Source organism: Protopterus annectens, chromosome 4.part0, assembly GCF_019279795.1.
Source record: "Protopterus annectens isolate FY-2018-M chromosome 4.part0, PAN1.0, whole genome shotgun sequence".
Classification (NCBI taxonomy): Eukaryota; Metazoa; Chordata; order Ceratodontiformes; family Protopteridae; genus Protopterus; species Protopterus annectens.
In genome coordinates this window covers 1,505,263,639-1,505,279,477 of record NC_056733.1, presented here as the reverse complement: position 1 = coordinate 1,505,279,477, position 15,839 = coordinate 1,505,263,639, and the positions used below count along the sequence as shown (strand labels likewise).

The 15,839-nt window shown below is 37.1% G+C and overlaps 1 protein-coding gene across 2 annotated transcripts in view; it reads left to right on the top strand.

Moving 5' to 3' along the window:
- SGCD (sarcoglycan delta) overlaps positions 1 to 15,839 on the top strand; it is a 3,695,933-nt gene that overhangs the window by 1,964,295 nt on the left and 1,715,799 nt on the right. For both annotated transcript variants that reach the window (XM_044069343.1, XM_044069342.1), the window contains one exon: positions 15,630 to 15,815. In XM_044069343.1, the coding sequence (XP_043925278.1) occupies positions 15,630 to 15,815 (186 nt within the window). The remainder of the gene's footprint in view (positions 1 to 15,629; positions 15,816 to 15,839) is intronic.

Sequence of the window (15,839 nt, the reverse complement as noted above, 5' to 3'; positions counted from 1 at the left end):
ATTTAAAAGAAGAATAACTTCAGGTCTTGACTTGAGATTTTTTTTTTTTGTATAAGGGTTGCCAAAGTGTACAGAGAGCATAAAAAAACACTAGATACATCTCTGTCTGTAAGGTAGAACTTACTTTATGACAGATTGCAGTATTCTAAATTTTGCTTAGATGAAAATCTGTTTTTCTTTTCTTAAGCATTATTAAGTTGATAAAAAAGCTGTGTTGGGTGTGCCTAGGTGGTTTCAGATGTCAATTATATGGTCTATACTGTACAGTTTTCTGTGAGAATCAAAACATTTGAAAGCTTCAGTTTGTCCTTTTGGCTAATTATATATCACCATCTGAAATTGTAGCAAGCCACTGTCATAACATATGTCCATTTGTTTTGTATGGGTTGATTTTTTAACCAAAACATTCAATGTTTCCTTGCCAGGAACCTAACATTCTTAGCTTTTCTATTGTTAACGCTTTGTACCACAGTATCATAAGAACAGGGTAGACCACTAAGGTAGAAATTTATGCAAGTCTGGAAACCATAAACGTTTGTCAAGATGTTTTCAATAATCCAGTCTATTGTTCTATTAATTGGCATTTGTAGCAGTACACATCATGGCATGTATTAGTTTTCAGTGTCCCTGATACTCTACTTTGAGAACCCTAAAACATATTCTGTATGATACTTATTATTTTTATTATTTTATTAGGTAGTTCACGTTGTTGAAAGCATATTAAAAGTCAACAGAAGTCAAATAGCTATGGTTTGTAGTTTTTCTCTATCAACAATTTTAGACTAAACAAGTTACCAGAGCAGTCATATCAAAGTCTAAAACACTTTAAGGACTGTCTGCAACATTTTTCTCTTTTCTTAATTGAGTATTTATAACCAATATAAAGAGTTTACCAGCTTTTTATCAAAGACTAGTATATCCTTAGTCTGGTTTTGGTTGGAATGATAACTATTTTATTTTTCTAATTTGGTGATATAGTTTGAGATTCCCAGGCAGATCTGCCCAAAGTATATAAATCTTTTTTTTTTAACACCAGCTTGTAGGGCTTTGGTTGGAATATTATCTATTCAAGCTGCTTTGTTATTCTTTAGCTGATTTATTGAGATTTTAATCCTGTGTTTGGTTGGAGGGTATGAGATGATTATAATGTTTCTTGAAAATCTTCCACCCAAGTAAATAACTGTCGAAGTTTAGTGGTGTTGGTTGTTTCAAATGATTCTTAAAATGTATGGACCACTAAGTCAGCTTTTCTTCACTGGTTTTGAGAATAAAACATACCAGTGATGGTGGTCTTGAGAACAAAATAATAGTAGTACCATACGTTGCCCTCATTTAATCCTTCAAACTTTGTTACCAAATACCAAAAGTATTTCCTTTTTCTGATTGTTTTAATATTCTTTTCATAGCTCTTGCTACACATAACACCATGGAAATATGCAGCAGAGCATTCAGTAGTGTGTGGGGGGGGGGGGTGTTTCCACACAAACCCTGGCCTTCTGCGGATGATTATATGACTTTATACACAGGAGTATATAAATGTCTACTGAGGCTTACTCTTAATAATTGATTTCTTAATATTTTTAAGACAGTAAGTAGCATGCCCCTGCATTTTTCTAATAATAAGTATAATAATCTGAAATCTATTTAAGCAAGATGTACATTAAAGTGAAGCAATCATTAAGTGTTTGTAAAGACAATCTTCACAAAGTGATGGTAATGTTTATATAAGCCTAAGTTAGCATACTTTCATATTTATGAGTTTGTAAATAAGAACATATAAGATAAGGTATACTATGTATAATGCACTCCTGACATAATTTTTCATACTGCTGGAAAGAACATAATGATTATAGATTACTAGTACCATGAATGTGTAATGAGTGGAAAGATACCCATTGAAGAGAAAATCGAAACTATGCTTGATATGGTCAGAAAGGTCCAAGTCTATTCATGACTGTCAAGTGACAGTGAATCAAAGAAACAATAAATAGAATAAAATTCAGTAAGAGCTGCACAAGAAGCACAAGAAAGATCCATGGTATATATAATAGATTAAATAATGCTTTAAATCATATAAATATACATGTAGTTCTCCTGGTTCAAAATATATATATTTTAATAGTAGATTGCACTCCAACAACAACCCTAACAATCTTATGTTTCCTGATTTCTCAATGTGTCAAAGAATAAAAAAAAAGTTTGTCTTTGATTAAACTCAGATATTTGCTTTTTGTGGAGTCATTGACATTTTGATATAGAGAAAACTCACTTAATTTGAAGGGTAGCTTGTCCACTCAAAAAAAAAAAAAAAAAAAACTTGCAATGTAACCTGGTTCGATGCTTTGTATTATGGACAGATCTTAACAGCCTCCATCACAAATCTGTAATGTACTGTACTGAATCACCTGTGAATGCAATATTTATAAGTAGTTTAAAACTTTCATTGTATTAGTCTTGGCTGATATTAACTTTTGTGGTGTGACAAAATGTTTATCACTTTCACATATTAGTAAATGTATATGTTTAAATATGTTACTCAAATTCAATAGATTTCAATTTATAAATGTAATCAAAAGCAGTTTATACTACATCTAGGTTTGCTTTGTTAATACCAGGGTGTCAGGTTACAAAGTTGAACACTGTATATAATATGTAGCAGAGCTGCATACAGTTTAATAGTTTCTGTGTTTAGCCATTTTACCAAGTGCATTCAGTTTAATGTTATGCTGCCTGTGGCTATCTAAATTTTAGGACTTATTGTGGGATGCACATGTTTAGTTTTTGGGATGCAAATGTTTAGCATTAGTAACACAATTATTTCATAACAGATCCAAAAAAATCTTATGGGAGCCACTTATTGTTTTGTACTAAGAAAATGTTGTTCTTTTAAAACAAATTAAAGTGCAATTCTTTTGTCATGACTAATAATTATTGCGTGCATTAGTGAGTTTAATTTTTATATAATGAATACATAATGCATAAAACTGGCTACAGTTTTACAGTTCTGTAGTGTATTGCAGCTGTTTTAGAGTTGGCCTAAACTTTGGTAACACAGTTAGCATTTAAGAGACAGATTATGTTACACAAGACATGCTGAGCCCTTGCATTCGGTTATGCTGCATTCCAAATCCTGGGATGTATTTGTTATACAATTGCTGGTAAACTGTCAAAATATATTAAAATGTGCTCAGACTTGCTGTCTAGGGAACAGATTCTGAAACTTCAGACAGTGCTGTGGAGCATATCTATGAGGTGAAAGTGCTCTCCTAAAATTTTAAACAAGTTACTCCCCCTGCTTAGAAATGAAAGACTGGGGAAGGAGAAAGCTGATCCGAAAACAGAATGTCTGCTATCCCATACTGTGACTGATTCATCGTTTTTTTTTTTTTAATGCAATGCATTAGAAAGCAGAAGCAAATTAACAATATAAAACAAAGATTTCTAAGATATCTTTCAGTGTAATAACATAGATTTAACATATGAACATATGTCTAAGCATGGAGACAGTGCTTCTTCATTTGCATAAGCTGTGTACAAAGTGTGCATTCCTTGCATTAGAAGTACGACCATCTTCTTAAAGTGGAAAAGCCTCATGTCTGTATAGCTCTAATTTAGTCTCCCTAAATCTCTACTTCCATATAATTTGAAACAGTACAGAATGTAGTGCTACAGTTAATTTGCCAAACATTCTACATACATACATACAATGCATTCCAACATAACACAAAGTAATATTCAGAAATACTCTTTTTACTGCATTCTTACTTCATTACTTCATGAAGAACTGTACCAGCATGTAGAACATTCTCACTGAATGCAAAAATGCAGGAAAAAAAACTTTCTTTCCCTCCATCCCTCAAAGTTTGTCACCCAAATCGCATTGTTTTATTAAACATGTTTTGATGCCTTCCTATAAAAAGCTAACCATATTGGTTCTTCACTGACTTGTGACTTGAACTGTTATAGCTGAACCACATTTAAGTCCCATAATATGTTTTAATTAGAAATACAAGATCAAGTATGTGTGTATCCCTTGTTGGATATTGCACTCTGTATTCCTCATCTACTTGCACAAGGAAGTAATTTAAGAATTTGAACAACCTTGCATTATTGGCCTCCCAGTTGCAAACAACTTTCTGGAATGTTCTATGACAGGTTATTAAATTCTGACTTTACTGTAAGCTCAGTAGTGAAACCAGTTCTGGCTGGGAATTTTTAACTGTGATGTATATGATGTAAAAATCCACAACTATGTAAGAAAAACATGCTATGTACCCAAGTCTTTAAACTGTTCGGACTAGTGCCAGATATAATGCTTCTTTGCCATCCAGTTTTAGCAGCAGCCCACCCACTCTATTCTTTAGAAGATGACAGCCTGTCTCAGGGTGCAGTTCAGCTGGTAAAGTAAACATGATTGCTTTGTGTTTCCTACCACTACTCTTTGTAAAGGCCTTGGATATGAATGCATGTATGAAGGGCACAGTCTTCATTGGCAAATGCATTCTTGGATTGCAAGGTTAAGTATCTACATTAGCTTGTGGCACATAGTGGACTTGAAATTGGTGCAAGCAACACAACTGCATAAAACCTAGTCTTTTTTTTCTTTTCCCTTTGCTGCTGCCATACAAAATTTCTATATACCATCAAATCTGACTTGATTGAGACTCGACCTACTTTCTTTCTTCCTCAGTCAGAACTGGTTTGCAACCAACAAATATCTCCCTTCTACAGTTAAGTCTCTGTAGCAAAATTCTCACCAAATATATGTCACTGGCAGAGTAGCAGAAAGCTTGTAGAGGTGTTAGCTAATTAAAACTAAATGTTTATATTTTACTTAGCCTAGAAATGTACAAAAGACATACAGAGAAAGAATTCCAAAAAATACGATTTTCACAAAGGTCTGCTTACCAAAACAAAATAAATATTTATATGGATATTCTAACATAGAATTTTTGAATTATGTTTGTGTGCTGTTGCATTGTTTCACTGTAGAATGAAATGTTCATTGTACCATGTTTGTCAGCTTGCATACCAGTGGACCATAACTCAGTACTGAAAACCCTTAAAAAAGAGTTGGGTAGAGGCAGCACACAAGTTTTCAAATTACTTTCTAAGAAAGTCTCTTTGGGTAGTTTCAGGAAGCAACTCATCAGGGTAACAGTATTAAGCCATCATATTTTCTCTTTCTATATAAATTCCTTTCTCTCTGTGAACTTCTCTCACTCAGCTGAACCAGGTATGCACATTATTTAATCATTCTCATAGGAGGTTACTAGGGTAATGGGCTTTGAGTCCTTACAAGCCCACCTAAGTCACACCCTTGTTCCCAAGAGTGTCTGTTTACAGCAGACACTAAAATCAGCACCTATTGCCTCCCGTACAAGAGGGACACAGATGGAACCCCTGGGGAGAATTTCCAGTTACCCACCCAATCATCCAAATTGTGCTTAAATAGGGTTAATAAGGGGCTCTTTTTAACACGAATTGGAAGCCTGTTCCAAAGGTGAAGCAACCTCTGGAAGACAACTCTGTCCCTCCAGCTCGTTCTGCTGATGTCACATACCATATCCTTAGAGCAAGTGACCTGTGTGCCACTTGATTTACGAATGTGCAGCATTTCCATAGAAGCAGAGTCAGCTATTACCTTATATGCAAGGTACAGGTTACCTTTGAGCAGTCTGTACAACACAGAGTAAAGTGACAGTGATTTCAGTCTGTCCACATATAACAGATGCTGTAGGCCCTGAATTTTCTTTGTAAGGAATCCTTGTGGTCTCTTCAATTGCCGCAGGTGCTTGGAAAGGTACATACCAAAGGCAGCATTGTATTCTATTACTGGCCTGATGAGGGAAGAGTACAGGGGAGTTATAACCTCTTTTTTTCTGGAGGCAATGCTCTTACTTATAAGATGAGCAATATAAAATGCCCTTCTTACCACAGTGAAGACATGCTGATCGAAGATAATGTTGCTGTCAACCTGTGTGCCCAGATCTCTCACCACTAAATGCATGCTTAGGGTATTGCTGTCCATGTGGTAGTTTGCAGGAACATCTCCTTTGCAGAAGGGGATGATAACACATTTTTTTGCATTTAGTTTAAGACCATGACTTTGGCACCAGTCATTAGTCTATGTAAGTCCCTCTTGCAGGATGTTGACATCATTTGTGGACTCAATGACTGCTCCCAGTCTGCAGTCATCAGCAAACTTTGTCAGTCACAGACCTTTAGCGTTTTCCTGGACTTTGGAGAATTAGATTATGAACAGAAAGAATCCCAGAACTGAACCCGGTGGGACATCGCTGGTTACGGGTCTGCTGGAGTCCCCTATTTTAACTGTATGAGTTATATCAGTGAGCCAGTATGCAAACCACCTGATGTCTGAGTGGGGGATTGTGTCCAAGGCCTTGGCCAAGTCCAGGTAATCTTTATGCACAGATTTATCCTCATCTAGGATTTTGGTGACTGTGTTGAAGAAGTCCACCAAGTTTAACAGACATGATCTCCCCTTGACTAAGCCAAACTCAGTGGGGTCAAGCATTTGGAGATTTCCTATATCTTTATTGATATGGTCCATGATAATTCACTCCTTGGCCTTGCAGATAAGGCTGGTCAAGCTAATGGGTTTATAAGCCAGTGCGTTTCTTTGTGCCGGTCCCAAACCCAGATAAATGGGGAGGGTTGCATCAGAAAGGGCATCCAGCATAAAATTTTGCCAAATCATACATGCAGACAACAGTACAGAAATACATACTGGATCTGTCGAGACCCGGGTTAACAATGACCGCCACCAGTACTGTTGGCCAACAGGGTGCTGGCAGAAATTGGGCTACTGTTGGCCGAAGGAGGAGAAAAAGGGGAAGGCATACCTGAAGGCAGGTAAAGGCTAGGACTGTGATAGTGAGGGTCGGAACTTTGAATGTTGGCAGTATGACTGATATAGGGAGAGCGCTAGCTGATATGATGGACCAAAGGGAGGTTGGTATATTGTGTGTGCAAGAGACCAGATGTAAGGGGAACAAGCCTAGGTGTATCGGAGGCAGTTTCAAATTGTTTTATCATGGTGTGGATGGGAGGATAAATGGTGTAGGCATTATCCTGAAGGAACAGTATACAAAGAGTGTTTTGGAGATGAAAAGAGTGTCGGATAGAGTGATTTTATGAAGCTGGAAATTGATGGTGTAATGATGAATGGTGTTAGTGCATATGCTCCACAAGTTGGGTGTGCGATGGATGAGAAAGAAAAATTTGGAGTGAGTTGGATGAAGTGGTGATGACTGTACCCAAGGGTGAGAGACTGGTGATTGGAGCAGATTTCAATGGGCATGTTGGTGAAGGGAACAGAGGGGATGAGGAAGTGATGGGTAGGTATGGTGTTAAACAAAGGAATGCAGAAGGTCAGATGGTAGTGGATTTTGTGAAAAGGATGGACATGGCTGTGATGAGTACATATTTTAACAAGAGGGAGGAGCATAGGGTGACAAACAAGAGTGGAGGAAGATGCACACAGGTTGATTATATCTTATATAGAAGGGCCAGTCTGAAGAAGATTGGAGACTGTAAAGTGGTGGCAGGGGAAAGTGTAGTTAGGCAGCATAGGATGGTGGTTTGTAGGATGACATTGGTGATCAAGAAGAGGAGGATGAGTGTGAGGGCAGCACAAAGGATCAAATGGTGGAAATTGAAAAAGGGTAATTGTGAGGTGATGTTCAGGGAAGAGTTAAGACAGGCACTGGGTGGCAGTGAAGAGTTACCGAATAGCTGGGTAACTACAGCAGAGCTAGTAAGAGAGATGGCTAGAAAGGTGCTTGGTGTGACATTTGGAAAGAGGAAGGAGGACAAGGAGACCTGGTGGTGGAATGAAGAAGTACACAAGAGTATACAGAGAAAGAGGTTGGCGAAGAAGAAGTGGGATTGTCAAAGAGATGAAGAAAGTAGACAAGAGTATAAGGAGATGAGGTGCATGGCAAAGAGAGAGGTGGTGAAGACTAAGTATAAGGTGTATGAAGAGTTGTATAAAAGGTTGGACACTAAGGAGGGAGAAAAGGACCTGTACCGATTGGCTAGACAGAGGGACCGAGCTAGTAAAGATGTGCAGCAGGTAACGGTGATAAAGGATAATGAGGGAAACGTACTCATAAGTGAGGAGAGTGTGTTGAGCAGATGGAAAGAGTACTTTGAAGGGCTGATGAATGAAGAGAATGAGAGGGAAAGAAGGTCTGATGATGTGTGGATAGTGAATCATGAAGTGCAGTGGATTAGCAAGGAGGAAGTAAGGATAGCTATGAAGAGGATGAAGAACAGAAAGGCTGTTGGTCCAGATGACATACCTGTGGAAGCATGGAGGTATTTAGGTGAAATGGCAGTGGAGTTTTTAACTAGATTGTTTAATGAAATCTTGGAAAGTGAGAGGATGCCTGAGGAATGGAGAAAAGTGTTTTGGTATAGAGTTTTAAGAATAAGGGTGATGTGCAGAGCTGTAGTAACTACAGATGGATTAAACTGATCAGTCACAGCATGAAGTTATGGGAAAGAGTAGTGGAAGCTAGGTTAAGAAGCAAGGTGATGATTAGTGATCAGCAGTATGGTTTCATGCCAGGAAAGAGCACTACAGATGCATTGTTTGCTCTGAGAGTGTTGATGGAGATGTACAAAGAAGGTCAGAAAGAGTTGCATTGTGGCTTTGTGGATTTAGAGAAAGCATATAACAGGGTGCCTAGAGAGGAGTTGAGGTATTGTATGAGGAAGTCGGGAGTGTCAGAGAAGTATGTAAGAGTGATACAGGATATGTACGAGGGTAGTGTAACAGCGGTGAGGTCTGCGGTGGGAGTGATGGATGCATTTAAGGTGGAGGTGGGATTACATCAAGGATCAGCTCTGAGTCCTTTCTTATTTGCAGTGGTGATGGACAGGTTGACAGACGAGATCAGACAGGAGTCCCCGTAGACTATGATGTTTGCAGATGACATTGTGATCTGTAGTGAGAGTAGGGAACAGGTTGAGGAATCCCTGGAGAGGTGGAGATATGCTCTAGAGAGAAGAGGAATGAAGGTCAGCAGGACTAAGACAGAATATATGTGTGTGAATGAGAGGGAGGATAGAGGAATAGTGAGGATGCAGGGAGTAGAGGTGGCGAAGGTGAATGAGTTTAAGTACTTGAGATCAGCAGTTCAGAGTAATGGTGAGTGTGGAAGAGAGGTGAAGAAGAGAGTACAGGCAGGATGGAGTGGGTGGAGAAGAGTGCCAGGAGTGATTTGTGACAGATGAGTACCAGTAAGGGTGAAAGGGAAGGTCTACAAGAGGGTAGTGAGACCAGCTATGTTATTTGGGTTGGAGACAGTGGCAGTGACAAAAAGGCAGGAGTCAGAGCTTGACGTGGCAGAGCTGAAGATGTTAAGATTTGTACTGGGTGTGATGAGGATGGACAGGATTAAGAAAAAGTATATTAGAGGGTCAGCCCTGGTTGGAAGGTTTGGAGACAAAGCCAGAGAGGCAAGATTACGTTTGTTTGGACATGTGCTGAGGAGGGATGCAGAGTATATTGGGAAAAAGATGCTAAGGATGAAGCTGCCAGGTAACGGGAAAAGAGGAAGGCCTAAGATAAGGTTTATGAATGTGATGAGAGAGGACATGTAGGTGGTTGGTGTGACAGATCAAGATGCAGAGGACAGGAAGAAATGGAAACAGTTGATCTGCTATGGCGACCCCTAATGGGAACAGCCAAAAGAAGAAGACTTCCTACTCGTAGACATGAATTTCTTTTTCCTGTTGTATAGCCTGTTAACGCAGATATCTACCAGGCAAGTCTGTTCTTCCCTGAAGATCTTACTTTCATCCTGTCAGGTATAGCAGAGTCAGTTGCACAGACGTTTCTATAAAGCATTGCTGTATAACCCAGCATTTTTGTTCATTTCATCTGTGAGGGGAGGGGCTATAAAGATGTTTATGCTGTCTCATAAGAGGTTGTAATTGGCTTTGGAAAAGTTTTTTTATTCTGTTACTGCTAAGGGGAAAAGTCTGGTGTTGTAGTTACTTGTAATGAGATTGATTTGTGGTCAGGCCACACCTGGGAGGGCAGTACACTGGGGATGGTGCAATGGTCCCCCATGTTGATGAGCACCAGATCCAGGATATTTAACCCCTTGTGGGGGTGTCAATGAGCTGAATCAGGGCATTGGAGATGACAAAATCCAGCAGCCTTTAGGCAAGTGGGTCAGAACACATATAATTTACCCAGCCAATGGAACAGTAATTAAAGTTGCCCAAAACCAAGGTGTTTGGTTGTATCTTGACTGACTCAAGTAGATACAAGTAGACTAAGTGGATGTTCTGATTCATGGAATAAGGGTCTTACCAACAGTCAGTTGCACCTAAAGTAATTCTAGGGAGCTACTTCTCCTTTTAGCAAGATATAAGATGTCCTACAAAAATATTTTCAGCACTTACTGAATTAGATGCCATTAATGAAGTTAGTTATTGATTATTCAGAAACTTATTTTATAGTATATGTACCCACCCCCAACCAAAAAAAAAAAAAAAATGGCACAATGTCATACTATCCATACTTGCAAACTATAGTGTGTGTAGTGGATAATCACTCAGGTCAGAGAAAAAATATCTTGGACTGAGGCCTTCATTTTTGATTTAACTGACTCCTGACTCACAGAGAGGAGCAATTACAGAGATCAAAAAAGAGAAATACCTTGGGATCTGAAGTGATTAATGTTTAACTTTCACATATCACATGAAAATTGTACACCAAACTTTTCTATCCAAGACTAACAAATTGTCAAGCACCAGATATAGGATGGCCTCCAGAATTCACATGCTTGCCACACTTTGGTGATAGCAGTGCACTCCTCATAGAATATTGACACTCTGAAATTGCCATTAACAAAATATGCATATTTATCAGTCTGCCACTTAACAGACAGCACAATTATATCTGCCTCTCTGGAGACAGTTGCTGGAATAAATACGTGGAAGGCACTTTTCTGAGGAATAAAAAAGCATTTTCTTAGGAATAAAAATCATGGAAGTACAATGTCTGGCATTTTTATCTGATTGCAGTCCTCAGTGGAAATAAAAAAAATGATGGACAAAGCTAGGATATTAGACTAAATCAGGCACATTCTACAAAATCATAGCTAAAAACTAGGACTACCTAGCCCCCAGCCATCCAAAAAATCCAAATGCCTGCCAGTAACAATATTTATAAAAAAATACCCATTGTATTGTTGAACACTATTTTTGTACAGAAGATATTCCCTACTGTTTTAAATGTGCTAACCTCTTGCTCCATACAATCCACAGCCTGTCTGATTCATTGTGCAGCTAGATCATGGGTGGGATGTGCAGGAGGTCAGCAAACTCACTGGGCAAATCTACAGGACTTCCCCTGTAGGGTGCTACAGCGGATTTATATTAAATCACAGAACGCTTAAAAAAGCAAACGGTGATTGATCGACCCTATATAAGCAAAAGCGTCAGAACTGCGATTTATTTTTCCAAGGGAAAAAAAAATCACTGTTCCAACAAAAAAAAAAATAAATAAATAAAAATGAATTTAAACACTACATTAAATGAGAGGCTGCGCTTCCCATACCCCCGTATTTAAATATACCAACTCTGAGACCGCACTACAGTGCCAAAAATGGCAAAGTACCAAAGTGGCCAAGCAAATTCTTTCCCAGGGAAAGAATCTGCTTAACAGCCGCTTCGATTTTCTGTTTTCTGACTTTTAAGATCGACCAATAAGCATTCGGTCTTCTAATATAGACCCTGCTACAGCTGCTGCTTGCCTGAATATGGGTACTGCATGACTTTTCTTTCTTTCTTTTTTCCATTCCTTCCTTTATTTATTTATTTATTTTATTTTACATTTGTTGACCAGGAAAGTCCAATTAGGTTCCATAGATGCTGTTTTCAGCAGAGGCCCGGGGAGAAATGCTCCAAAAGCATGTCTTTAGAAAGTGGGAGGAAACCGGAGTACCCGGAGGAAACCCACGCGAATGCAGGGAGAACATGCAAACTCCACACAGAAGGCACCCCAGCCAAGAATCGAACTAGAGAAACTCTTGCTGTGAGGCGACAGCATTAACCGCTGCACCACTGCGCCAATTCTTATAGTAAAAGAATATTGCATTTCTATGGTATTAAAAATAAAAATAAATAAATTCCAGAAAAGTATCCCGACTAAAGTGGCAAGAGCAATGCCCTAGTTGGTCTATGCATATGTATAGTTATGTTCTTAATTAATGTGCATTGTCAGTATTTTTTCAGTCAATATAATAGCTACTGATTTTGTATTTTACACACAGTCACACCTAGCTGTCTTAATTATTCGCACCTTTAATAATAAATTACATACTAATTGTATTTATGGTAGCTGAAATTATTTGTATAACATTATAATAAGAGACAGTTTCAACAACGTCATGATTAAAGTACACAGTTACATGGACAGCCTACAAAAAATATTTTTTATTCTGATTTACCATAGAAGACAGCAAACAAGTAGCTATTATTTCATAATATTTCTGCATTTTTTCAATGGTATAGTGATGTAAGAGTGGTTATATAATTATGATATAAGAGTAGATTGCATTCATTAGTGGGAGTACATAAGAGTGGGGAAGAGAGCTGATCACATTAAACATTTATTTTTAGTAAACATGTGCACAGTTTAAATTAATAATCTAGGTCTGCATATTGTTTTGGTTGCCAAGAAACTGAGGAAAATAACCTGTCACTGTAAACCTCATATTTACATGCTATCTGTGCATATTACCACGATTCATGCCATTAGGCAGAGTATGTTATTGACAGATCAAGAGTCTACTGATTAGCAGGTTTTCATTAATAAGCAGAGTGAGGGCACATAAAAATTTCAGTATATGCTCACAGGCATGGACAGAAATTCGCACAACCAGCTTTCATAGCTGATATAATTAAAAGTGACTGTTCATATTTCTGTTTCACTAAAACCTGCACATACATATTTCCAGCACAAATATACACGCACACACACACACACACACACACACACACACACACGCGTTTGGCTATATCAATCTCTCTCTCTCTCTCTCTATATATATATATATATATATATATATATATATATGTAGATAGAGTGATATATATAAATATATATAGACATATATAGTGTTTTTTTTTTTGTTTGTTTTTTTTGTTTTTTGCAGGAAAGGAAAACATATATTTTGTTTTACTTGAGATAATATGACTCCAGAACTAAAAAGAATAGAAGGGACCTGACTTGTCAATCTGCAGAAATATTTCTAAATAGAAGTTCTGACAATAGTAATGTCTGACTTTTATCATCTACTTGAAATGTTTTGTATAGCACTCTGTGCCCAGACAACAGATATCACACATGACAGAGTTAAATAGAAATAAACTCCTTGAGCAGTTTTGTACTAAGGAGATTGATAGTGATTTCGTCTAAAGGAAATTCTATAAATAAATGAAAGAATGGATGAATAACATATGTGCTTTAACCTCGTACGTATTTTATTTATACTTTACACTGTGAAAAAGCAGAACTGAGTAGGAGTTACATAGCTTATTAGTAAGTACATAGTGAAACACCTTCTGGCAAATTTCATTTAGTAACTATCTTTACTTTAATGAATAACACAGTTTGTTTCTTGTGACCTGATGTAAATAAGCCAAACAATTCGTTAAGGAATGATGCCTAATTGGTCTGCAGTAGCCAAAATCTTTTTTGATGCTGTTAGATACAGAAGATTTTTCTCATGCAGCGATACAGAATCATAACTATGCAACTCATTCATTAAGGTGTTTATTTTGAACATAGCCCTTCTTGTTAGCTTAATTAATTTTCTTAATAATATTGTCCTCACAGTTGAAATATGACATATAAAAATCTGAAAACTATCTGTTTATCAGTTCTTAAGTGTCCAATTGTTTCTTTTTATGACAGAATCCTAGTGACAGCTGTTTCTTGAAAATCAGTGGTTAACACCATGATGTAGGGTGTAGTTGGACAGCAACGTTCTCTACAGCAATATTACTGTAGCATATGTAAAAGAAGATATTTAACAGTTCAGCATGGATGATTAGGGCTCTGACCTGCTAATAAGTTGTATCATTCTGTAGTTATGGCTTTTACTCCCTCATTTTCGATTTCCTCACTTTTTGACTAACAGTATATCCCTTAACACAGTACTCTTAGGCATCCAACAAAAATAGCATTAACCCGATTGCTTCTCTGTGAGCTGAAAATATAAATAAAGAAAAATCAAATAATGTCAGTTTCCTTTTTCATTTTCTGGTTTGCAAAGTTATAGAAGCCATTTTAGCTCTTTAATGTATCACCATAAAAACGTAGTATTTTGGTGAAGTTATACTTTACTGATGAAGAATGCAAATATGTATAAAAATGAAATATAAATAAAAAATATAAGTTTACTGTCCTCACCAACCATGTACACCACTGCAACTTTCTGAACCAACTCCAATGCCTCCCTCTACCTAACAGGGCCACAGCCATATTATGTACAGTAACACTTAACATACTCTCTCTGAGCTGCTGCTCAGCACTGAAAAGAAAACTCCCTGTTGGAAATCAAAGCTACTCATTTAGAAACAGTCAAGATTCATCCTCATATTTCCTAAAGAAAGACTCAAAAAAAAACATTGGGGAAAAAAATGATTTTTCTAGACTATTTCCTTCTCTTTGGAACCACCTCCTAAATGAAGTAAAATGTAACAATGTATTAGAAATGTTACTTCATAATGATTCTAAATGCACGTGCCTCTACTTGCTAATGGAATGTTTTTTTTTTCTGCACGTACTTTGAACTGGATCTGCTTATATAAAAGGACCATTCCAACTTCATACAACTTGACTCAGTTATTTCACTGCATGTTCAGTAACCATCTGCATATCTGCTGTAGAGATTTATGATTGTTTTCACTATCATCTTCAGTACTTTATATCCAGATCATGACTGAAAAGGGTCAGTTCATCTGGTGATGAAAATATAAATATATTATATGGTTGCTGTTAAGAATAGTGAACACTCATATCATTAAATGCTTTTTACTGATGTAAAAAAAATCTTTAATGGTGGTTTTGCTGGCAGCCTTTTGAAAGTGATAGGATTGCAGCTGGGTAAGGGAATTTGCATTTACCAAGCTGTTGTGCGATCTTGGAGTTGGTATATATAATTAGCAGGGGGTGTGGGGGGTGAGGGGAGCTTGTCCCCCCATAGTGTCTCCCATTTTTAATCATTTTAGATTCGCTTTAAAATCATTTCTCATTTTTGTTTTTTGCTGATTTTCAGCATTTGATGTTTAATGATATGTTCATATTGAATATATCTATATCTAGCTGTATATGTGTGTGTGTGTGTATGTATGTGAGTATATATAATATATATATATATATATATATATATATATATATATATATATATATATATATATATATATATATATATCTATATATATATATGATTTAATGTAACCCATTTTATATTTGACATCACAGATAAATTATAACTGATGTGGTACTAAATGTATTTGCTACTCCTGCAAAAAAGTTCAGACCTTGTTAACTAACATCTCTCATTTTATTATTTCAGATGGCTCAGGAACATTATGCACATAGGAACAACACTCAGAATTCAGAAAAGCCACATGTGTACAAAGTTGGAATTTATGGCTGGCGGAAGAGGTGCCTCTACTTCTTTGTGCTCCTGTTAATGATTTTAATCCTGGTGAACCTTGCAATGACCATCTGGATCCTCAAAGTCATGAACTTCACAATTGTAAGTGAATTATTCTTTTATTGC